Source organism: Hemitrygon akajei, chromosome 14 (assembly GCF_048418815.1).
Source record: "Hemitrygon akajei chromosome 14, sHemAka1.3, whole genome shotgun sequence".
NCBI classification, from domain to species: Eukaryota; Metazoa; Chordata; class Chondrichthyes; order Myliobatiformes; family Dasyatidae; genus Hemitrygon; species Hemitrygon akajei.
Genome location: NC_133137.1, coordinates 21,205,061 through 21,231,080, shown reverse-complemented (window position 1 = coordinate 21,231,080; position 26,020 = coordinate 21,205,061). Strand labels below are relative to the sequence as shown.

Below are 26,020 nucleotides of genomic sequence, written 5' to 3'. Positions count from 1 at the left end.
ACAGATTTCACGCCCATGATATTAAACCTGATTCTACAATCCCCGTGTGGAATTGTTGAAAATTCAAGAGTAACTCTGTCCCCAAGAAACCTTGCATACCCTGCAATAATCTCATGCTCAAACATCTGGATAGAAAGGAATGGAGGGTAAAAGGAATGCACACAATGAAAATAAGAACCACCATATTTCTATTTGCTGCCCTAAATGCCAGAAGCATAACAGGCAGTAACTAACTTCATTTGTATTTGCACGTGAACTTTCTACAACGAGCACCCACTGGAAGTAAGCATGGAGATAGTTTGGTGATAGGTCAGCATGTATAGAAAACAGGCTGATCAATATAACACGAGTCTCTAAACAATCCATGGAGACCAGAAGGAATACAGATGCAACTCCAAATGGTATCCTGCTGTTAATCAAGTCTGAAACCAGTCCTTAATGTCACCTTCTCGTGTTTATAAGTAACCTTCTACTTCCTTAGTTCAATTCAAAACTGACCATTCCACTCACAGCCTAGTTCATCATTCAATCAGGTCTGGACTACAGTGTACAAGAGCTCAACTCTCCCTCAATATCTCCACATAGAGTAATTTAGATCTTTTTAAATTATCTTACTCAATGCTTATGGACATCAGCCGTAATATCAGCATTCAACATCCATCACAAACTTCCCCCACATTGAGGGCAAAGTTAAAGTCCAACACATTGCTGGGTCTAGATCAGCTAGACTGGACAAGTACACTTTCTCTGAAGGCCACTACTAAACTAAACGAGATTTCATGATGCCCACTACAGGATCAATGATCCACAAATTGTGGCGATGCCAAAAATTGGATCTGTACTCACAGATATTTGAAAAGTTAACATTTCAGTTTACTTACATGCTACTGCATCCAAAAGATGTCAAAACAGAATTGATCAGAATTGTACGTCATTATGGATCTCAATTTATTACTTAGAAAAATATATTTTAGAAGCATCATGAAAATGCCTCAGGAAAGGAAACAATTGATAGACTTCAGCAGGTGAATTTATTTCTACTGCTGGATTTTCATTTCCAGAGGCAATGCCGATGGATATCACCTTTAGCTTGGAAATGACAGACAGAATAAATAAACTGGAGGCACTTCAATATTTTATGAATAGAAATTCAATAAAACCTCGGGGCTTTTGCATTGATTCCCCCCCCCAAAATAAAATGCCGAACCACTTATTCCTAAACAAGTGCATAATGAAGTGATTTCTAAGCTATCACTTACCTGCCAAACACCAACAATAGCATTTGCTATTAGAATTAATAATATTACAAAAGGCTCCACAAAGGCAGTTACAGTCTCTTCACCTTCTTCAAACCAGGCCAGAACCTGAAAATGAAGAGATATAGTTTTGTGAAGTATTACATATGCACAGCATGCACGAATATAATGATGCTTTAAAATCAAGGAATATTTTAATATGTTGCAGTTTTACTGTGCTTACTCATCTTATTTTTTAAGCATAAGAAAACACTGCATTTTGATGAAAAGTTTTGCATCTCCCAGTTACTGTAAACAAATACATAGCAAGAATCGAAACTGCTGTGCTGAAGTTCAAGATTTCTCAATACATGTTTAGAACATCATTTCTTTGCAGAGCTTTTTGCAAACCTAGTTTAATTAAAGGTATTTGAATACGTAAAAAGAATTAAGAATACATTAAAGGCAGCTACTTCTTACACAAATTTCACTTTCAAGGCTGTATTCAATTTGAACAGTTATACAAAATGAAACAGTTATACACATTGAACATGGCAAGTTAAGAATGTTAGATGTTATGTCGTTTACTGTGGTCCTCTCAGCTATGTAGCTGGCCGGTGGTGTAATGGCATCCGCACTGGACTTCGAGGCGAGTGGCCCTGGGTTCGAATCCGGCCAGCTCTTTGCACACTTTCCATCTGTGCTGGCTAAACCATCTAGGTAGAAACTCGGCCTCATTAAAAAAAAGACGCAAGTGCTTAAGAAACAGTGAGGCCGACTGATGCACTATAAAGGTATGGAGAGGTACAATCAGCTATGTGGTCAAGCTTTAAAATAGAAACTAGAGATCCTAAAATCAATATGAATTTCAATATCCGCAAGTAAACTGTGTGTCATGAAAGATGACGGATCTAAATTCTTCCAATATTAGATTTTTTTAAAAATAAGGAATGGATTCCTCTCGGTAACTGGCCTGGGACATAGCCAATGCACTTGTTAGCTGATACTGACATAGAGGAACTTTTAAACCGCTTGCATTTAAACACACAGAATTTGACAAAGAATAGAGCTCCTGCTCAGTTTCCCCATCAGTTCCAAGAACAGCAGCCTTCAACAGTACAGCATGACATTGTTCCAGATTTTGACCAAGGTGGTTTTAGAAAAATTGCTGATTCAGTTCCATCAAGTTTGTAATGATCCCAGTTTCATGAAGAACCCCATGAAATTCAGACCACAGAATCCTGCTGGTCTTTGTGGAATCCAAACCACAGGAATTATCAACACTACCGTTTCAAAACATGAAACACAAATGTCCTGATAAATCCCAAAACAGGATGCCTATGAAATTAAGTGTGTTTTGCAAATTCTATTTAATAGTTGCTTAGTTTCTGATTTCGGCCTCATGACAAATATTACAAGGGCGCCAGGAAGGAGCTTAAGAATGGATTTAGGAGAGCTAGAAGGGGGCATGAGAAGGATTTGTTGAGCAGGATTAAGGAAAACCCCAAGGTGTTCGACCTGTATGCAAAGAACAGGAGGATGACTCGAGCGAGGGTAGGAATATTCAGGGACAAAAGAGGAAATGTGTCTGGAGTCAGAGGAGGTTGGGAAGGTCCTAAATGAATACTTTGCTTCAGTGTTCGCCAGTGAGAGTGATCTTGACAAATGTGAGGATGTCGTAAAACAGGCTTATACGCTGGAACGTGTCAACTTCAAGAAAGAGGATGTGCTGTAACTTTTGAACAACATTAGGATAGGTAAGGCCTTGGGGGTCAGATGGGAGATACCACAGGTTACTACGGGAAGCAAAAGAGATTGCTGCACTTTTGGCGATGATCTTTGTGTCCTTACAGGAGTAGTACCAGATGATTGGAGGGTGGTAAATGTTACTCGTTCACCAGAAGTAATAGGGATAGCCCTGGGATTGAAGACCACAAATCTTATGTTGGTGGTGGGCAAACCACAGGAGAGAATTCTTAGAGACAGGATTTATGAGCTTTTGAAGGAGCACAGGCTGATTAAGGAGTCAGCAGGGGTTTGAGGGGGCAGGTCATGCCTCGCAAGCTGGATTCAATTCTTTGAAGTAGTGACAAAACAAGTTGATGAAGGCAGAGCAGTGGATATGGATTTTATTAAGGGATATGACAAGGTTCCCCACGGAAGGCGAATTTAGGAAGTCAGGAGGCATGGGATCCAGTGAAACATCTGCGTGGATTTGGAATTGGCTTGGCTGCAGAAGGCAGAGAGAGGAGGTAGACAAAGTGCATTCTGCCCGGAAATCGGTGACCAGTGGTGTTCTGGGACCCCCGCTTTTTATTTTTAAAAATTTTTTATTGAATTTTCAAATGGTTACAGAAGGGAAAAAAATTATCAACCCTTCCCTCCTCCCCCTAACATATCCCTGTAGAAAGAGGGAAAAAAAGAGACAAAAAAGACCCCCGCTTTTTGTGATTTTTATAAGTGGCATGGATGAGGAAGTGGAAGGGAGGGTTAGCAAGTTTGCAGAGGACACAAAGGCTGGTGGTGTTGTGGATAGTGTAGAAAGTTATCGTAGGTTACAAAGGGGCATTGACAGGATGCAGAGCTGGGCTGAGAAGTGGCAGATGAAGCTCAATAAGGTATAAAGCGATTCACTTTGTAAGGTTGAACTTGAAGGCAGAATACATGATTAATAGTAGGATTCTTACAGTGTTGAGGAACAGAGGGATCTTGAGGTCCAGCTACAGATTCCTCAGTGATGCTGTGCAAGTGATAGGATGGTTAAGAAGGCATATGGGTGTGTTAGCCTTCATTAGTCAAGGGCCTGAGTTCAAGACCTACGAAGCAATGTTGCATATAATGTCTCTGATAACATGTCTCATATAATGACCACACTTGAAATATTCCAGTTGCCTCATTATATGAAGGATATACAAAGATTTTGGGAGGTGGGTGAAGTTATGTCTCTACCAAAGGAGGTGTAAGAAACTCCTTCCCTCTGTTAACCTGCAGGTCACCCTTGGGCAAGATGTAGCACCTGCTTAACCCCCAATTAGGGTCACTTGGGGCAATGGGAGCAGGCGGTGGATGGCCGTATGAGCAGCTGGTGCAGATCACAAGTCCTGGTTATGCAACCACTGACACCAGGCAGACAATCACTGATGAGTACTGATAATGGCTAGGGTCACCAATCTTGTTACGACACTGCCCAGAAGGCAGCAATGGCCAACTAGTTCTGTAGAAAAATCTGCCAAGAATCGTAGTCATGGGCAAGACCATGATCGCCAACATTATATGTCAAGGCACAAAAACATAGGAGCATTGTAGGGTGTTCAGAGGAGATTTACCAGGATAATGCCTGGACCAAGGACAGACTATGTGTCTTATGAGTATAAAATTTTTTAAAAGTACATAAATACACAATGTTCCACAATGTTGGTTGACCTATCAACCTAACCCACCCCTCCTACATGACCCTACATTTTTCAGCCATGTATCTAAGAGTGTCAAGTGCCCCTAATGTGTCTGCAAATACATTAAATTAAATAATTACATAATATTTCTACCTTTATCACAGTCTGGATCTTTTCTGAGAATTTTATCCCACTAGAAATGGGATAATTCAGTGCACAACGCAGGACTCCCAAATGTTACATTAAACAAAATTAAAGATTACTCATCATCAGTCCAATGCTTCTCCACCCTATAAACCCTGCAGGCAGGATAGGTTGAACAAGGCGGGGCTTTTCTTGATGGCGAAAAGGACAATGAGAGGCAACTTGATAGACAACTACAACAATGTAAGAGGCATTGATACAGTGGATAGCCAGAGAACCCCCCCCCCCCCACCCTCAGGGAGGAATACAAGACAGCATAATATTAAGGTTTGGAGGAAAAAATAAGGGGGGGGGGAGAGAAGAGAGAGCAGGGAACTTCAAAATCAGGTTCAATATCACCTGCATATGTCTGGAAATTTGTTTCTGCGTCAGCACTACAATGCAATACATAATAATAAAAATGGAATTACAGTGAATATATAAAAATAGTTAAGTTAATTAAGTAGTGCAAAAAATAATGAGGTAGCGCTCATGGGTTCAAAGTCCATTCAGAAATCTGATGAATGAAGTTTTTTTTTAAAAACGGAGTGGTGGATGTTTGGAACACACTTAAGCACATGGATGAAAGAAAAGTGGAGGGCTATGTGTGAGGGAAGGGTTTGATTAATCAGAGTAGGTTAGAGTCTGTACCACATTGTGGGCCAAAAGGCCTTGTTCTTTGCTGTACTTTTCTATGTTCTGTGTTTTATTACCCATGGCTCGTCCAGAAGAAGAATCACTACTCCTTTAGTAAAAACAGAGACTATCTATCCACTTGGTAAGTTAGCAATCACTAATTTAGATAAATGTGAACCAAGCACGAAATACCAACCGTGCCCAAGTTGAAAAGCAGCCACTAAATTGGAATATGATTGATAAGTTTGTGGCCTAAGATAGGAGTCAACTTTAGAAAACCTAGCACATTTATTTTTCAACATAGTCCCCTCTTACATTTACACACTTAGTCCAGTGGCCGTGGTGCATACGGATCTTGGACCTCCTGAAAGTGTCCACAGATGGGTGATTTGGGGTCTATGGTGGAAGGAGATGAGTTATACAGCTCTTGTTACATGCACATGCAGGTCAACTCTTTGGGTGATTATGCAGAAGGTTTGAAGTTAATAACTCACTCATCTTCTACCTTAGGCCACGAACTTATCACCCCAATGAGTTATTAACTTCAAACTTTCTGCATAATCACTCAAAGAGTTGAACTGCACGTTCACGTAACGAGAGCTGTACAACTCATCTCCTTCTACCTTGGGCCACGAACTTATCAATCACCCCTCGTACTGCACGAGAAGCCAGCCTTGCTTGCAGCCCAGTCATAGTCTTACTGCATCAGGCTCTCTGGAGGGAAACTGATGAATCATACCGTGAGCAATTTACTGAACTCGTAACCAATGAGATGAGAAAGAAAAACAGGAGACCTGCACAGGTATACGTGGCCACACATGCCCAGAAAGCAAATAATGAACAAAAGCTGCAGCAGTCTGGGGACACACGTTCAGAGTATTCAGGAGATCAAACACTGATGTGGAAAGTCACAAATAATAAAGGAAGGTAAAACAGAGAGAAAAAAAAACCCTACAGGTTTATGCTCCTGGAATGCCACCTACTTAAATATCTTCTGAACTTCTTATATCTTTCTTTGCAATCAGGATTGAGTCTCAGGTAAGGACAAAGTTCCACAGCAGAGACTTTACACCATTTCTATAAAAATTGCACAACTGATTTGAGTCGGTTACCTCCATTCTCCGGTTTTCAATCCGCATCATTTTATCATTTTCTGATACAATACTTATTTTATATCCTATCTGAGAGGTTTATATAACATTCATCATTAAACTCAGAACAGAGTTTTTATTTTATATAAATAGGAACCACAAGGTCTAAATACAGATGATATTCAAATCAAGACCTTCTCTTCTGAATGCATGTCCATCTTCACCCAGCCAAAACTAAAATGATTAGATTTGTGCAGCACCAGCCCAATTTCAATAATCTTTCTGATGCCATCAATCTTGATGCAAATCCTAACTCAGCCACTCTAGATTTCCATCTCTGATCCATCATTTCAGAAACTTATTTACCTCCAAAAGGAGAGAATGCAGGAAACTTCCGATTCCCCATTCCCATTCCAAAATGTCAGCCCACAACCTCCTCCAGTGCCAGGGTGGAGGTGCAATATTTTGTATTCCATCTGGAAAGCCTCCAATCTGATGGCATGAATATTGATTTCTCCTTCCAGTTTAAAAAAAATTCCCTCCTCCTCCTCCTCTCTTCTATTCCCCACTCTTGGCCTTTTACCTCTTCACACCTGCCTATCACCCCTCCTCCCCTTTCTCCTATGGGTCATTCTTCTATCAAATTCCTTCCTCTCCAGCCCTTTATCTTTCCTACCCATCTGGCTTCACCCATCACCTTCTAGCTATCCTCCTTCCCTTCTCCCCTTTCCTTTCCAGTCGTGACGAAGGGTCTTGGCCAAAAAGGTTAACTGCTTATTCATTTCCATAGATGCTGCCTGACCTGCTGAGTTCGTCCAGCATTTTGTATGTGTAACTATTGTGGAATAGCTCATCTCTGTCATATCTTTAATGGCACACTCACTATTAATCTGACACAGGCTCATTTAAAATTTCATCTGTGTCTAGCAGGCAGATCGACTCAGTAACTTTCCCCCTTAATTTCCTTCCAAAAACCAAACTCAAGCCAAAACATTACAGTATAATCAGTGGAAAAAAATCTGTTTCAATCTCCTTGGATGCTGAAATATCATTGCTGCCAGTATATATTCTCTCTACATATGTTTAATGTAAATATCATTCACACATTTACCAACAAAAGAGGTTTAGTCCCAAATGGTCTGGGAAATTACTGTTGCCTTCATATTAGGGGCTAGTGTTACACAGGCATCATGGTTCACTAAACTATTAACATATGCCAGGGTAACACCTTATTAATGTGCGCAAATTTGTAAGATATCGATGCACATTCACATAACCAGACTCAAGTCTATTGTAATATCTTTGACTGCCTATTCCAAAAGGTTAACTACTATTTAGTACCAACAATATTAATTTTACCTTCAAAACACCAGCATTTCCTCTAATTTGTTTTCTCCGAACAGTTGCACAAACCATTGCCCTGAGCAGAAAATTTTTACCCGGCCTGAAAACTGCATGGCACTTCAAAACTTTTTTGGTAATAATGCACATCAAACAAACACAATCCACAACTCACAACGTGAGTAAAGGATGTCAGACAGTCAACACAATGGCAAAAGTAAAATGTTTCAACTGGACAGCAATGTTCAGTGGGCTAGCAATTCATTAACAAGGAGGTACTAACTTCCACTGTTTAATGTTACAATCTGTAAGTGTTGCAACTTGAAACACTGACAATGTAGTAAATACCTTGAAGTCCTAAATTGTTTCAAAGTGAAGACTGTGGTATGTTTATTATGTAGAAAATGTATCGATTATATTTATTAACACATAATTGTGAAGAATCATTAATAAACAGATTTCAACATTTTATTAGCATTATTTCAAATTTATGTGAGGATAATTTCAAAATGAATTACACTGACAATATATAAAAGAAAATTCCAGCTGTGCAGCAACACAGGCTATGTGCGTGGAAGCATTTCGGTTACTGTACCGCCGTGCAGCTTGGAGAGAGGAGTGATCCCGACTGATAAGGATGACAGCCAGGCAGCACCAGCAGGGTGTTGTCTGGACAGAATCCAGGTCTAAGACCAACAGCTGCTACATAAATAAATGCTTACACTTTAGTTTGAATATTAAATAATTTATATTACAATTCCAAGGTACAACTACAGAAATAGAAGGATTGAGAAGTATTAAAACTGAACAAATGCAAGCATCCGTAAACAAGTGCACCAACAAGGTTAAGAATGTAAAAAGCATTTACACATAACCTATGGAAAATCAAGAATACTCTTCAGTAGCTTTCTTGGAAAGTGCAGACCATTCAGCAGACGATGTTGTACTGAACGTTTAACATAACCTAAGATGAATGTAACCCTTCCTTCCCATATACCTCTCCATCTTCTTGCATCCATGTGCCAAAGTGTCTCTCAAGTTCCCCTAATGTATCTGCCTCCACCAAGGCCCCTGGAAGTGCATTCTACACACATACTACTCTGGCAGGTGGTAAGAGTAGGCTCCCTCACCTCTGCCCCTCAACACAGAAGCCCCCTCAGGGCTGTGTCCTAAGCCCCCTCCTTTACTCTCTGTATAACCATGACTGCGTCGCCACCCACAGCTCCAATCTGCTAATTAAATTTGCTGATGATACTACACTGGTTTACTCCTCCTGTAACATGAAGGATGTAAGTAATAAAGTCAATTCAATTTAAAGTCCTATCTCTGACATTTCTCCCCCCTCCATAATTTTCTCCTATCACCTTAAAGGTATATCTCCTTGCTTTAGCCCCGTCTACCCTGGGAAAAGTCTGACTATTCGCTCTATGCCTTATACCCTGTACATTTATATTACGGTAAGTCACCTCTCATCCTCCTTCGCTTCAAAAGAGAAAAGCCGGAGCTCACTCAACTTATCAGCTAAGGTTTACACATCTCTCCTATAATGAGGTGACCAGAACTGAGAACAATACTCCAAGTGTGGTCTAACCAGAGTTTCACAGAGCTGCAGCGATTAACTCAACGAAAGGAGACAACACTCCCCAAGCCTTCTTAGCCAGCCTATCAAACACCACTGCAACTTTACTAACATTTTTCTCTTCCATGTGCTGAAGGCAATCAGCATATTGAATACCATGGACACACTGCTGTGCAACTTCAACATCGATTTTAGGTTTAACACTGAAATGCCCCTTTTCTTTTTTTTTTGGGGGGGGGGAAGAGAACAGCAGAAATCAAACACCTTAACTTTTTCTGCAAAGATATCTTTTTTTCCTAAATCACTATTCGCTCCACCAGTCATCCTGACACGAATTGAAATGAATTGACTTCATATAAAAAGATTACCTGACAATCATTAAAAGACAAACTGATGTGCTTTAGTAACAGTTAAAAAAATGGATTAGTTTAACCCAAGGGCAAACGTCTCTACTTGAGTCAAAAAGCCAAGTAGGACAGATGTGCTGTGGGCTGAAATGCAAACCTGTAACACATTTGAGCAGACTTTCTCATATAATTGCTATTATTTCCTGGCATAATTCCCACTAATTAACATTTACAGTATCCTATAGATGACAAAACTTGAAATGAAAAGTGTTAGAACGTTTTATTTTCCACTCTCCATTACATGTATTGCACAAAAGGTGGGGCTCTGAATCCTTTTTGAAAGTCCCAATTGTATTTGCTCTAACGCCACTCAATGTCTGGATGCAAGCCAAATCTTGATTACAGGTCAACAGATTGTTTCCTTGGGTAGGAAGTAATCAGATGAAAAATCTCCAGGTAGGAAGTTAGATCCAAAATTCAATTTAGGAAGGTATTAGTTTCAACATTTACACCCAATCTCAGTTTTTATTTGATAATAATGGGCAAGATGATGGTAATCCAAACTGCAATAATAGCATTGCTATGGAAAACGTACCAATTTTTTGTCCCATAATGGAGTTAGAACCCTATAAGAGCATACAACATTTGCCATTAACGCTAGGCCAGTATTACACATACTGATAAGCACAGTCAACATTTACCGAGTTCTACTACTGGTCAGGAAAATAAACTAAATTCTGAAAAAAGATATAGTATCCCTCAGTTTAGAAACATCAAAAGAGCCAAGTAAGCAACTTATGTACAGATAGTAGAGTGCAGAGGCTCCCAACATTTTTTTGTGTTATGGACAACTACCGTTAACCAAGGAGTCCATGGAGCTAAGGTTGAGAGTAGAGGGAGGTACAGAACAATGGCTTAGTGCAAGCAGGGAGCAAAGAGGTGGGGGTGGATAGAGAGCAAAGGACTGTTTGCGGCAGGGTAGAAAACCAAATGTTTCAAACTTCTTTTTTGAGGAGCCACAGAACTGCAAAGAAACATGATTATTGGTTGGGTTGAGTTGCTCTCCAATCTTGGTAACCCATTTGCAAATGCTTCGTCACCAAGAAATTCCAAAGGCTGGAGAACAACTCAACCCAACAATCAACCACCCGAGATACACATCAACCCCCCCCCCCCCCCAACATTATTTTCAACATGATTATTACTTTGATGATACAATTCATAGAAGTTTGACAGAAGTTCATTTCCAGGTCTGGGCATTGCTGGCAAAACTAGGATTTGTATGTACATTTGGCATGCCAAGAAGCAGGGGTCCCTCTCCACTCTGTCCCATTATAGGGATCATCTGGATTTGTTGTAAAACTTACGTAATAGCATAGAAGTTAGCGTGATGCTATTACAGCTTGGGGCATCGGAGTTCGGAGAACAATTCTGCAGTCCTCTCTAAGGAATCAAGGCGCTCTCGCCATGGAATGAGTGAGTTTTCTCCGGGTACTCCAGTTTCCTCCCACAGTCCAAATACGCACTGGCTAGTAGGTTAATTGCTGATTGTAAATTGTCTCGTGATTAGGCTCAGGTTAAAAATCCGGGGTTGATGTGCGGTGCGGTTCAAAGGGCCAGTAGGGCAAATTCAGAGTATAGATAGAGAAAGAAGTAAAATCAATGATTGCCCTTCAGAAGGTAATGGTGAGTCACCACCTTAAACCACTGCAGCTAGTTTAGTGGAGGCAATTTCAAGGGGTTAATGAGTAAGAAACTCCAGGATTCAGACCCAGAAACAATGAGATATTCATGTACACTTCCACATCAGAATGGCATTCAATTTAGTGGCAAACGTGCAGGTCTAGCATTCCCACATACCCACTGCACTTGTTCTTCTTGGTGATAAGGGTCATGGGCTTGGGAAGTCCTCTTGCAATAGTCTGGCACCGAGTACTTTGAAGGTGGGTGTTCACTGTAGCCACTGGGAGTCAATGTTAGTGAGAACGATATACAAGGTGGTTGGTGGGCAGGGCCAGTTTGAAATGGTGCTGAGCCGAGGGTGTTCCACCTAGCTTCTAACCCGTCTCTTATAGGAGATGGAAAGACGAGTAGAATACCCAGTCTCTGAACTGCTTTTGTTGCTTCCTGTCATTGGTACCTCGAGATGCTGATGCTGGGGCAGCTTTTGATAGCTATGCCATTAAAAGCCAAGTACTGCATAGTGCACTAGTGTTTTTGTGCCACCTTTTTTGGAACAATTTTTACAAATAATCCTTGCCTGGAGGCTACTGGCCTCTTTTATAAGACTGACTCATTTTTTTTGTGCTTCAGTTACTGTTCCTTTCAGTAGAATAGACTGCTTCACTCCTTTCAGCTGTTTGTTATTAAATGTCAATTGTCAAAGATAACCTGCAGTTGCCCGACCACTCAAAAAACATTTATTTAAAAAAAAGTTGTACTCTAAAATCTCATCTGTCCCTCCTCCTTAGAGGTTATTAAAATCTTGACTTGGTCCAACTTCACCCAATCATTTACAACCAAAACCACACAGTAGTTTCCCTCTCTCACCTTATCTCTTTACCTACCCATCACCTCCTTCTGTTGCTACTCCCCCTCCCTCGTTTCTTCAATAGTCTTCTGTCCTCTCCTGTCAGATTCCCCCTTCTCCATCTCTTTATCTCTTTCACCAATCAACTTCCCAGCTCTTTACTTCACCCCACTCCTGCCTCCTGGTTTCACCCATCACCCACCACCTTGTACTTCTTCCTCCCCTCCCTCCATCCTCTTACTTTGACTTCTCTTCCTTTCTCATTGCAATGAAGGGTCTCGGCCCGAAATGTTGAATTTTTACTCTTTTCCATAGACTGCCTGGCCTGTTGAGCTCCTCCAGCATTGTGTGTGCTGCTTTAGATTTCCAGCATCTGCAGATTTTCTTGAGTTGGTGGCACAAAAAGCATTGGCACTTTATAAATGAAGATAGCCAATCTTCCTCCTTAGTATAAGTACAAGTTCCTCTGTACTTCAAATATACAGTATTTGGTTTTTAAGGAACCTGTCTATACCATGCTTTCTAAGAAATTTTCTTCCCCACCATAAATAAGGTCACTATACAATACTAAGGTTGCAAGTCCTCTTCTTAATAGATGTAAGTGACAGAAAGTCACACAACTGGAATGGCAGTGACAAGTCCACAATTAGCTCTGAAGAGAGAAGTCAAAACCAAGTTACTCTCTGAAAGTGCCAATGTTTAAGTGCCGGATTTGGACAAATTACACACAGTTATAATGGGTTCTGCAATTAAATAGTCTTTCAAGTTAACTGGAGAGCACAGTGATGCAATATTAGTGACACTGCTGCAAAATCCAATGACCTGGGCATAATTCCAACTTTGGGTACAACCTGTGTGTAGTTTGCACATAGTGCCTACAAACACACGGGTTTCTGCTGTGTGCTTAAGATTTTCTTCCTGATCCCAAAGTCTTGATATTAAAGCTAATTGGGTATTGCAAATAATCCTCTACGAATAGATGGCCGTGAAGGAATTAAGACGATAAGACAGCAGAGCATTTGGCCCATTGAGTTTACGACGTCATTCCATCATGGCTGATTCACTATCCATCTCAATCTCATTCTCCTGCCTTCTGCCCGTAAGCCTTTGCCTAACTGACCAACAAAGAACCTATCAATCTCCACCTTAAGTATACTCAATGACTTGGCCTCCACAGCCGTCTGTGGCAATAAATTCCACAGATTCAACACCTTCTGCCTAAAGAAATTCCTTCTCACCTCTATTCTAAATGGACATCCCTCTACTCTGAGGCCATGCTCCCAGCCCTAATCTCCCCCATTATGGGAAACTTCCTCCCAACATCCACTATGTCCAGGCCTTTCAATATTCAATGGGTTTCAATGAGATTTCCTTCCCCCCCCCAATTGAAAGCACAGAGTCATTTCATTCCCAGAATCGTTCTCATAAACCTCCTCTGGACCCTCTCCAATGCCACCACATCTTTTCTTAGATAACCACCCCCCATCCTCATCACATTCTACAGGGGTTGTATTGAGAGCATCCTGAGCAGCTGCATCACTGCCTGGTTCAGAAATTGCACCATCTCAGATCGCAAGACCCTGCAGCGGATAGTGAGGTCAGCTGAGATGATCATCAGGGTCTCTCTTCCCGCCATTACAAACACTTACACTACACGCTGCATCCGCAAAGCAAACAGCATTATGAAGGACCCCACGCACCCCTCATACAAACTCTTCTCCCTCCTGCCATCTGGGAAAAGGCACCAAAGCATACGGGCTCTCACGATCAGACTGTGTAACAGTTTCTTCCCCCAAGCCATCAGACTCCTCAATACCCAGAGCCTGGACTGACACCAACTTACTGCACTCTACTGTGCCTATTGTCTTTGTTTACTATTTATTGTAATGCCTGCACTGTTTTGTGCACTTTATGCAGTCCTGGGTAGGTCTGTAGTCTAGTATAGTTTTCTTAATGTGTTGTTTTTACGTAGTTCAGTGTAGTTTTTGTACTGTTTCATGTAGCACCATGGTCCTGAAAAACATTGCCTTGTTTTTACTGTGCACCAGCAGTTATGGTCGAAATGACAATAAAAAGTGACTAGGCTTGACAATATTCCAATGTGTTTTAAAGCCTCAACTTGAGATCCTTGCTCTTATTCCCACCGCTGTCGATAGGCAGTTTGCACTTTCTCCTTGTGGCTACCTGGGCTTCCTCCCACAGTCCAAAGATGTACTGGCTGATAGGTTAATCTGTCGTTGTGAACTGCCCCAGGATCAGGGGTTGCTGGGCATTGGCTGCTCGGAGGGCTGAAAGGACCTATTCAACACTGCTTCTCAATAAAAGTAAATTTTCTAGTCCTCTGAAAATGAATCCTGACAGTGCATTTGCCTTCCTTACCACCAACTCAACCTGCATGCTAACCTTTAGGGAATCTTGCTTAAGGGCTCCCAAGTCCACTTGCACCTCTGGTTTTCAAAAAAATTTTCTCCCCATTTAGAAAATAGTCTATGCATTCCTTCTACCAAAGCGCATGATCCTACAATTCCCTATTCTACATTCCATCTGCCACTTCTTTACCCATTCTCCCAATCTGGTCCAAGTCCTTCTGCAGATTCCCTGCTTCCTCAACAATACCTGCCTCTCCACCGATCTTTGAACCTTCTGCAAGCTTAGCCACAGAAACAATAATTCTGTCATCTAAATTGCTGATGCATAACGTGAAAAGAAGTCCTAGTACTGACCTCAGCTAGTCTCTGGCAACCAACCAGAAAAACCAACCATTTATTCACACTCTTGTCCTCTTACCAGTCAACCTATCTTCTATCCATGCCAGTATCTTTCCTGTAATACCACAGGCTCTTAACTTGCAGCCCAAGGAATGTCACCTTGTTAAAGGCCTTCTGAAAATCAAAGTAAACAATATCCTCCGACTCCCCTTTGTCCATCCTGTCTGTTAATCCCTCAAACAATTCCAAGAGATTTGTCAGGCAAGATTTCCCCTTAAGGAACCATGCCGACTTTGGCCTACTTTATCACATGCCTCCAAGTACCCCAAAGCCTCAGACTTAATTCGACATCTTCCCAACCACTGAAGTCAGGCTAACTGACCTATAATTTCCTTTCTTTTGCCTCCCTTCCATCTTAAAGAGTGGAGTGACATGTGTAATCTTCAAATCCTCCAGAACCATTCCAGAATCTAGTGACTCTTGAAAGATCGTTATTAATGCCTCCACTATCTCTTCAGCCACTGCTTTCAGAACCCTGGGGTGTAGACCATCCAGGTCCAGGTGACTTGTCCAACGTTAGACCTTGCAGCTTCCCAAGCATCTTCTCCTTAGTGGTAACTACACCCACTTCTGCCCCCTGATACTCCTTTACCTTAAGCTCCCTAACTCATTAAGCTCCTGGCTCATTACACAACACCCAATCCAGAACTGCCTTCCCCACAGTGGGCTCAACCACAAGTTGCTTTAAAAAGCCAACTCATGGACATTCCACAAATTCCCTCTCTTGGGATCCAGCACCAACCTAATGTTCCCCAATCTACCTGCATATCGAAATCCCCAATGACTCTTGTACCCCTGCCCTTATTTCATGCCTTTTCTATTTCCCATTGAAATTTTTATCGCACATCCTGGCGACTGCTCAGGGTCTTTTTACCCTTGCAGTTTCCTAACTCTACCACAATGATTTTATATCTTTCGATCCTATATCACCTCTTTCTAAGGATTTGATTTCTTCTTTTTTTTTTAAAACAACAGAGCCACCTCACCCCCTCTGTCTACCTGCCTGTCCTTTCGATACAATGTGTATCCTTGGATGTTAAGCTCCCTACTATAATCTTCTTCCAGGCACGACTCAGTGATGCCCACAACAGCACACCTGTCAGTCTCTAACTGAGCTACAAGATCATCTACCTTATTCCATATACCACATACATTCAAAATATAATACCTTCAGTCCTGCATTCATTACTCTTTTTGATTTGCCATGTTACACTTCAATGGATCCTACTGACTACAATTTTGCCCTATTCTTCCAACAGTCTCACTACACACTGCATCGACACACTGCGTCTCAATGTCACCAAGACCAAGGAGATGGTGGTGGACTTTAGGAGATCTAGGCCTCATATGGAGCCAGTGATCATTAATGGAGAATGTGTGGAGCAGGTTAAGACCTACAAGTATCTGGGAGTACAGTTGGACGAGAAGCTAGACTGGACTGCCAACACAGATGCCTTGTGCAGGAAGGCACAGAGTCGACTGTACTTCCTTAGAAGGTTGGCGTCATTCAATGTCTGCAGTGAGATGCTGAAGATGTTCTATAGGTCAGTTGTTGAGAGCGCCCTCTTCTTTGTGGTGGCGTGTTGGGGAGGAAGCATTAAGAAGAAGGACGCCTCACGTCTTAATAAGCTGATAAGGAAGGCGGGCTCTGTCGTGGGCAAAGTACTGGAGAGTTTAATATCGGTAGCTGAGCGAAGGGCGCTGAGTAGGCTACGGTCAATTATGGAAAACCCTGAACATCCTCTACATAGCACCATCCAGAGACAGAGAAGCAGTTTCAGCGACAGGTTACTGTCGATGCAATGCTCCTCAGACAGGATGAAGAGGTCAATACTCCCCAATGCCATTAGGCTTTACAATTCAACTGCCAGGACTTAAGAACTTTTTTTTTTTAAAAGCTATTATTAATGCTTTTTGAGTTAGTGATTTAGATGCATATCATATTATTACTGAGTTAAGTATTGTATGTAATGAGTTTTTGCTACAACAAGTGTATGGGACATTGGAAAAAATGTTGAATTTCCCCATGGGGATGAATAAAGTATCTATCTATCTATCTATCTATCTACTTGTACACCAAACCGCCCCATCCTCAGTCCTATCACTCTGGTTCCCATCCCCCTGCCAACTTAGTTTAAACCCTCCAACAACAGTCCTAGTAAACCTGCCTGCAAAGGATATTGGTCCCCCCTCAAGTTCACGTGTAACTGTTATTTTCCATACAAGTCATACCTCCCCCTAGAAGTGATTCCAATGATCTAGAAATCTGAAATCCTGCTCCCTCAACCACTCATTCATCTGTACTATCATTTTATTCCTGCCCTGACTAACACGTGGTACTGGGAGTAATCAAATGATTACTACCATGGAGGTCCTTCCCCAACTCCCTATTCTCACTGTGCTGGGCCTCTTCCCCCACTTTCTACCCATGTCGTTGGTGCCAATGTGCACCATGACCTCTGGCTGTTCAGCCTCCCTCTTGATATTCTTCTGCAACCGCTCGGGAACATCCTGGACCCTAGCACCTAGCTTCTCTTTCATGTCCACAGAATCCGCTGTCCATTCCCCCAAATTACCGAGTCTCCTATCACTATTGCCCTGCCCGACTTAATTAAGGGAGAGTTAATGAATGGCAGGAAAGGGAAATAAACAAGGGGATGTCAGGATTGCAGGCATAGATTGTATGGGCCATGTCATGAAAGTAGCCTGTGTTGCCTTAAAATCTGCAACCCCTTACTCTCCCCATTACCCATCTTTAGCCTCACCCCCAACCCCCACAACCAAGTTCTGAGGAAGGTCTCTTGATCCAAAAAATTAACTTGTTTTTCTTTCCACTTTTGCAGCTTGACTGGACGAATACTTCCAGCATTTATTTTGAGAGTTTATGTTTGTTTTTGTTCTATAATTATGACAGCATAGATCGTCTTTTTCCCAGGGTGGAAACGTCAACTACTGGCGAGCACAAGTCGAAGGTAAGAGGGAAGGGAAGTTCAAAGGAGATTTGCGAGGCAAGTTTTTTTCCTTAAAGAGTAGTGGGCTCCTGAAATGCATAGCCGGGAATAAGTGGTAGAAACAGATACAAATAGTAATGTTCAGCAGGACTTTGACACATGGACCAGCAAGGAATGGAGGGATACGGACCACGTGCTAGCTGATGGGACTAACCACCTGTAGACTGCTACACTGGTCAGTGCAAACATGATGGGCCGAAAAGCCTGTTCCTAAACCTTCCTCCCTACCCCACCTACATGAAAGGTGAAAATAATGATAGTCAATTGGGAAATGCTCCTGTGAATGCCCATCAGGATATCTGGAAGGAAAGAAAATGGAAACAAAATACAGATGATTGGGAGAGCGATAGTGCGGTCTTCCTCGCCAACTTTTATTTCCTCCCTAGAAAATTCAGGAATTGCAAGCAGAGCAAATTCCACCCAGCATAAAAAGTTCAACATAAAAATTATTGCTAGTTGAAAGTCCAACCCACAACACAAATGCCACACCCTAGTGTAAACCAAAAGTACACCTTGATTTACACAACGTCTGCTTTTCAGCAGGTTTCTCAGGCCTCTGGGTCTTCAATTTTAAACGCTTGAACATCACTGACATTTACTGAATCTTGTACGTTGCATCAACTTCCATAAACCTATCTACAATACAATGACCTTTCAGTGACCTGCAGCGTCTACCCCCTTTCATGCAAAAATAAACTCATCTGATGTTTTGGGCCTATTGTACCTGGACTGTTTCCAGCACCATCACTGTCCCAAGAACCTTGGCCCTCAGTCATTTGTTCCCTTGACCCATCAAGGCATTCTGTCTCACTGTGCTGATGTAGTACATGCAGTATTCTTTACAGTCTCCTGAACAACAGAACATTATGTCATTGCTCAAAATAATTAATCCCACTAAACATACGTTTTCAAAAAAAGGCTAGAATCTGCACTTTTATCAAAACCAAAACTTGGGCGTCCGAACTTCATCAACCTAAAAGCAGATCAAAATACTTTCAACCACTTTTGTTCAGCATTTATGATCATTAACTGAAATACACACTTAAATCAAAAACCAAAATCTCACACGAGCATGGCAACCAGTTCAATTCTAGGATCCGGAAATCATTTACGCCTGAACCCTGATTTTGTGATTACAAGTGAACCACATCCCACTAGATAACACCGAGGGTATTCATAATGGAAACATTGAGCGCTGGGTGTAAAATCAATGTGAAGTGCTCTCGAATAGCGCAAAAAAAATTTACTCATTTTCCTACAAATATGACTCAGGTTTTTTTTTAAAAAAATTTAGACAAAATGGACAAAGTGCGCAGCAAGATGTTCAGTATTTAATCCTCTTTTTCAAAAAATTGAAACAGTACTACTAGCACTTGTATTCAAATACCTCATTAAGATTGTCCTTTGCATTTTAAAGTAGCAACTGATATCCCCTTCAATTAAAACTTAAATTAGCAGAACATTTGGTACTCACATGTGTCTAGAACGTTTATTTCTGTCTGCCATTCGGTAACTATTACAACAAGCACAGCTACTGCATTAAGTACTGTAACCCAATCCAGGACAGAGCATTGTTTTCTATTATTGTCATGCCGACCCAAAAACCATTTTAACTGGCGTGCTATAAACCTTAAAAGTCAAGGAGAGAAGAGATACCACACATGCCCCCATGAAGGTCACTGGCCAAATTTGGTCAGTTAAAGTGTATCATCCTTCCAGACATCAGTCTCGCCCTCGTCAAAAAGCTGTAATTGTCACCTTACTTTTATCAAGACAGACCGGTCTAAGATTCCACACACCATTCCATGCATGGTTATTGTACAAGGCTGTAGATTAATTTGCATTCAGCTCACAGAACTAAATTCCCTAATAATAAATTTACGTAAAATATGCAATATAAAGCACGTTTGATATAATCTGTTTTGAATACTTACAAATGATATACAAGCTGCCAACAGTAAAATTCTGACCAATAAGTCTTCAAATTGTTCCAGCACCAGCTCCCATAATGATTTGCCTGCAGAGAACAAGAATTGTCAGTTCAACACTGAAAATAACAAACCAATGTTGAAAAAAAATAACGATCAAAAGAATTACTGCGATCTACCGTACCTTCTTCTGCTGGTAGTTCTGTTAATGAGTGACGCCGCCATGGAATATGCGAGAAAGAGAGGGAAAAAATGTATTATTAATAGGTGCACAATGATTGCGCTTTTGCACAAGGGCACAAAGTCACGCTAAGGAACAAAAAGAAGGCATTTAAGAACACGAGTAACCTGCGATCACCTTGTACGGAGATGCACACCCCAGAAGGGTGAAATAACACTTATATTTTTTTTAAAAACGGATGCTTCCCGATCTGCGCGCCCCTTGCTTGAATACAAATTACAATCTATAGAATCAGTAAAGATCGCCCGTATGAGTGTGGCTTGCAATGTCGACAAAGCTCCGCCATCCCTGATCTTTCAATTTTTTAAAAAAAAACCTGCTTGGATTAAGATCCATCCGCAAGTCTCAGCCACACACACGCGCGCACACACAAAATGTGACTTTCATACAATTTAAAATTCTGGGAAGGCGGTGAGTCAGCCATGTTCGGCCTGCCTCACGCACAGATGCCGGCTTCACACATTACAATAAGGCCTTGGTGCAACACAAAAGGGAAAGCAAATACAACACTAACAAGGGGGGGAAAAAAACATCCGACGCATCGAAAAAGCGCAGCACCGCGATCCCTGGCGAGGGCCATCCCGGCCAGCACATACCATTAGGTCCCCATCTCTCCTTCTGCTTCTTGACTTGCTCCAAACTAAGACCCGTTGTCTCGTTGACGTTAAAATAGGCTAAAACTTCATCCACAGTCTTTGTGTGAGCGTTCTCCATTATTTCCTTCCTTTACTGTCACGGTCTCTTCTCCGGAGAGGGGAGGGAGGGAGGTGAAAAGGGGGGGCTTTCTTTCCTCACGAGAAACAAGCCGCCACGCACTGTAAGGGGGGGAGAAAGACAAGTGGACAACCTCGTGCGGGGGGAGGGGGAGGGAGAATTAAAAAAAAACACGGAAAATATTTATTTTTCCTGCTTTATCCTTTTTTTTTCTCTTCCCCCGCTCTCTCTCTCTCTCTCGGCAAAACGATACAAATGAAGAACAGTGCTCTTGTCTGTCGCTTTTCTTTTTGTGGTGTGTGAGTTGCCTTGCGGGGAAGGTTGTGTGGAGCGAGGAGCCGCAGTGAGCTGGACTGCGACACGGCGGGCAGGGGGGGAAAAGCGAGCTGTCTGGCTCAGCGGCTCGACCGGTGCGATCGCAACGCCTCGCTCATCTGAATGGAAGTGAGCGGGCAGGCGCCGGCGGCAGCGCGCTTATAACACTTTAGCGGCAGGGGCCTTTCTCACGGCGGTACTTCGAGTGGCCGCATGTGGAGAGAGCTCATTGGACCAGCCTCGCCGTCGTCAGGACTCCGACAGGGCTGACGTCTCCCTCGCGGCTCCTCCTCATGTTCCCCGAGTTCCCGGGAAAAACGCAGGGGGAGTGGAGTCGGAGCTGGTACCGGATCATGTTTGCTGTTGGCAACTGTGGCATGCAACGGTATCATTTGTCTCGGGGTTTGCTCGTGGCTACAATGAAAGGGATACTATATATAAAACGCTTATATAAGCGAAGAGGGAAGTAACTTTAACCCGTCTAGAGTTACGTAACTTGTTTCTTTGTCACAGAGCAGGTGTTTGCCTCAACCCTCTTCCACCCCCTCCATTGTAACCGGAAATATACTTCATTTATATCAGAACTAGAAGAAATTTTTCACTTCCTGGATTGCTTCAGCGAATCAGTGGCTTTCGGTTATTTTTGTGGGAGTGTTTTCTTTGTACTCCTTAAAAGACAGCGACGTAGCAGACAGGTTGCCTTAAGTGCATCCAATATCCAACGTCTTCGCGTTCATTCGCCTTTCTCTGTCTCTCTCCTGAGCGGAGGTCTATCCTGAGAGGGTTTACCAGGCTGCCTGACCAAAATTCCCGCCTCCCAACATCATTTCGTTCTCGTTCATCTGCTTGTCTCAGTGGCATTTACAGCAGCAGTGTAGTGATTGGTCTGCAAACCTATCGTGTGGGTCTCTTTCTCCCCCCCCCCCACCCCGCCCAATTTATTTCACTGGACGAGATCTGGGCCATCACAGGAATGTCCACCATCACTGTGCGTCCCATATCGGCCTTGCTGTGTGGTGATCACTGTACCGTCCAGCTTAGACTAGGTGTAGACCCAGGGACAATGGCAGAACGCTGATGTTGGAGCGGGATCTGAAGGTGATGGTCTTCACATAGCCATCAGTGGTTAGAGGTGAAGTCTTAGGAGATCCTGTTGGAGGTACCTGAGTGAATAATTTGAAGGCAGTAACTGCAGCATCTACTGTGTTCTGTTAGCAGAGAAGCGAAAAGTTTTGGGGCAGTGGAAGGATTACAAATCAAACATCTCTTCTGTCTTTATTCCCCCCCCCCCCATTCCTTTCCGGTTCTGATGAAGGGTCTCGGCCCACTCTTTGTTTCTTTCTAAAGATGATACCTGACTTGCTCAGTTCCTCCAGCATTTTGTGTGTGTTGCTCACCAAACCAAGCTGCTTTGTCTTGGATGATGCGGTGTTGAGTGTCTTAAAGAGTTTTTTTTGGGATTGGCACCCATCCAGTCAAGTGGAGAGTGTTCCATCACATTTGTGCCTTAAGTAAATAGTCAAAAGGCTTTAAATGATGGTGCTTATGTGACTGCCAGAAAGCGTAGAATCCAGGGGGTACTAGTGAATTGGCTTGGTGTAGAAAGCAGATGGTGAAGGTCGGGGCATGGGTGTTTTGTTTCTCGGTCTGGAGGCTTTTGACCAGTGGTGTAGCTCAGGGGTTGGTGCTAGGCCTGTTGTTGTTTGCCACCTATAGCAATGACTTGGATAAGAGTGTACAAGGTGCCATTAGTCAGTTTGCAGATGGCACTAAAATAAGTGGTGTAGTGGGCATCGGTGAAGTCTATCAAAAATCACGGGGGAGGGGGATCTTGATCGGCCAAGGAAGTGGGCTAATGAGTGGCAGATGGAGTTTAATTCAGGCGAGCGGGAGGTGTGTTTTGTAAGGTCTTATCCGGGTGGGACTTTGTGAATGGCAGGGCCTTGAGGAGTATTGTAGAATAGAAGGACTTTGGAATACAAGTAAATAGTTCCCTGGAAGTGGAGCTACAAGCAGACAAGATAATGAAGGTGCTTTCTGGAATGCTGGTCAGGGCACTGAGTATAAAAACAGGGAGGTCATGGCTGTTGCGGGATGCTGGTGAGGCTTGGAGAAGTGTGTTCAGTTTAGATCAGCCTGCCTTAGGAACAATGTTACTCAGCTGAAAGAGTGGAGAAAAGATTTTTCAAGGATGTTGTCAGGGCTTGAGGGACTGAGTTGTATGGAGATGCTTGAGAGGAAAGATCCTTGGGGCCTAGAAGACTAAGAGGAAATATTATTAGAGGCGTATAAAATCACAAGGCACAAAGTGGTGCAGACACTCAGTCTTTTTTCCGGAAACTAGAGAGCGCAGCTTTAAGAGGAGAGGGGGAATGGCTTCTTACGAACTTGAGGGGGAATTTTAACACGAAGGCTGGTATGTATGTGGAGTGAGCTGCCAGACAAAGTGGTTGAAGCAGGTATAACAACTTTTAAAAGATAGTTGAGCAGGTATGTAAATTTGGAAAGAATCGATGGGACCTGCTTGGATGAGGCATCTTGGGCAGCATGGACCTGTTGGGACAAAGGGTCTGCGTCCATGCTGATCTCGGTGGTCCAGATGAGCTCCTGGTCAGTGGTAACTCCTGAAATGTAATATTAAGAATGAGCAGAGTAGGTGGTCAGTCTCTCTTGTCGGAGATGATCATCACTTGGCACTTCTGAGGCATGAGTATTACTTTTCGCTAATCATCCAATGTCTACATGTTGTGCAGGTCTTGCTGCATATTTGAATGGATTATTTTAGTTGTGCAACAGTTGTGAGTGGAATGGAACATTGTGAATCATCAGTGAACATCCCCACTACAACGAACTTGTGATAGATGGAAGGAAATTCAACAGTGATGCAGAATTAGAATCACTGACATATGCCGTCAAATCTGTTGCTTTGCAGGAGCAGTGCAAATATAAACTGGGCTATAAATTGTGATAATATATGCAAACAAAACATAAATAAGTCATGCAAGAATTGTGAGGTACTCGAATCTCCAAGCACATCTTTCCCTCTCCCTGACTCTCTGCTATCCACAGGAATCACTCCCTATGCTACTTCCTTGTCTATTCATCCCTGCTCACTGAACTCCCTCCTGGTACTTATCCTTGCAAGTGGAACAAGTGCTTCACCTGCCTTACCCCTCCTCCCTCACTACCATTCAGGGCCCCAAACAGTCCTTCCAGGTGAGCCTGTTGGGGTTGTCTACTGTATCCGGTGCTCCCAGTTTGGTCTCCTGTGTATATACGTGAGACCTGACGTAGATTGGGCGATCACTTTGCCGAGCTCCTACACTCCATCTGCCAGAAGAAGGGGGATCACCTGGTGGCCCCCCATTTCAATTCTACTTCTCATTTTCATTCTAACATATTAGTCATTGCCTCAATGACGCCACACTCAGGTTGAAGGAGCAACATGTTATATACTGTCTGGGTAGCCTCCAACCCAATGGCATGAACATTGATCTCTCAAACCTCTGGTAATTAACCCCCCCCCCCCCCACTACCACCATTCTCCATTCCCATCTCCTTACCCTGCCGATCACTGTAGCATCGACTGTTTACTCTTTTCCATAGATGCTGCCTGGCCTGCTGTTCCTCCGGTATCTTGTGTTTATTAATAGTAAGGTAGAGGTAGTAGGCTGATACAGAGTCGACGTTTTGGGCCAAGACCCTTCATCAGGACTGGAAAAAAGAACTGAGAGGTCAGAGGAAGAAGGTGGGAGAAGGGGAGGAAGAAATACAAGGTGGTAGGTGCTAGGGGAAATCGGGAGGGGTAAAGAGAAGTTGATTGATGAAAGAGGTAAATGGCTGGAGAAAGGGGGGGATCTGATAGGAGATGACAGAAGCCATGGAAGAAAGGGAAAGAGAAGGAGTACCAGAAGGAGGTGTTGGGCAGGTAAGGAGATGAGATGAGAGAGGAGAATGGTGAATTGGGGGGTGGGGGACAATTACTGGAAGTTTGAGAACGCCGATGGTGGAGGGGAAGAAGCTGTTTCTAAAACATTGAGTGTGTATGTCTTCAGGCTGTTGTACCTCCTCTGTGATGGTAGCAATGAGAAGAGGGCATGTCCTCAGTGGTGAATTTGAGGATGCCCTCAGTGGCGGGAAGGCTAGTGCCTATGATGGAACGGGCTGAGTTTACAACTCTCTGCATCTTTTACCGATTCTGTGCAGTGATCCCTCCAAACAGACAATGATGCAACAAGTCAGAATGCACTCCATGTTATATTTGTGGAAATTTGCGATCGACTTTGTTGAGAATTCTAAATCTCCGCAAACTTCGAATGGAAATATAGGCACTGACGTGCCCCCCTCATGATAACATCAATATGTTGGACCCAGGATAGATCTTCAGAGATGTTGACACCCAGGAACTTGAAATTGCTCACTCTTTCCACAGCTGACCCCTCAATGAGGACTGGTGTGTGTTCCCTCGACTTCCCTTTCCTGAAGCCCACAACCGTTTCCTTGGTCTTACTGATGCTGAAGTAGCTGAAGGTGGTTGGGTTCAGACTGCGAGCAGTGCCCTTATGCTGTGAATAAATGTTGAGAAAAAAGTAAATTACTTCACCTTACCAGGGTACTGTTTCATAAGTACTAAAACCACTCAAGTACTCCTGTGAGTCTCAAAGCCTTTATCTATACGCAACTAATCCTGCCTTCATTTAAAGTCCATG

At 42.7% G+C, this 26,020-nt stretch overlaps 1 protein-coding gene across 2 annotated transcripts in view; it reads right to left on the bottom strand.

The window, feature by feature from the left end:
• Positions 1 to 21,515, bottom strand: part of LOC140738383 (sarcoplasmic/endoplasmic reticulum calcium ATPase 2) — a 100,550-nt gene extending 79,035 nt beyond the window's left edge. Inside the window, exons 1-4 of one of the 2 annotated variants that reach the window (XR_012101368.1) lie at positions 20,879 to 21,515; positions 20,226 to 20,243; positions 20,048 to 20,130; positions 1,260 to 1,364 (exon numbers count right to left, since the gene is read on the bottom strand). Coding sequence is in view for 1 of the 2 variants with exons in the window: in XM_073065618.1 (XP_072921719.1) it covers positions 1,260 to 1,364; positions 20,048 to 20,130; positions 20,226 to 20,243; positions 20,879 to 20,996 (324 nt within the window). In the remaining variant the exon portion in view is untranslated. The remainder of the gene's footprint in view (positions 1 to 1,259; positions 1,365 to 20,047; positions 20,131 to 20,225; positions 20,244 to 20,878) is intronic. The other variant, XM_073065618.1, reaches the window with a different exon arrangement.
• Between the last annotated feature and the right edge of the window lie 4,505 nt (positions 21,516 to 26,020).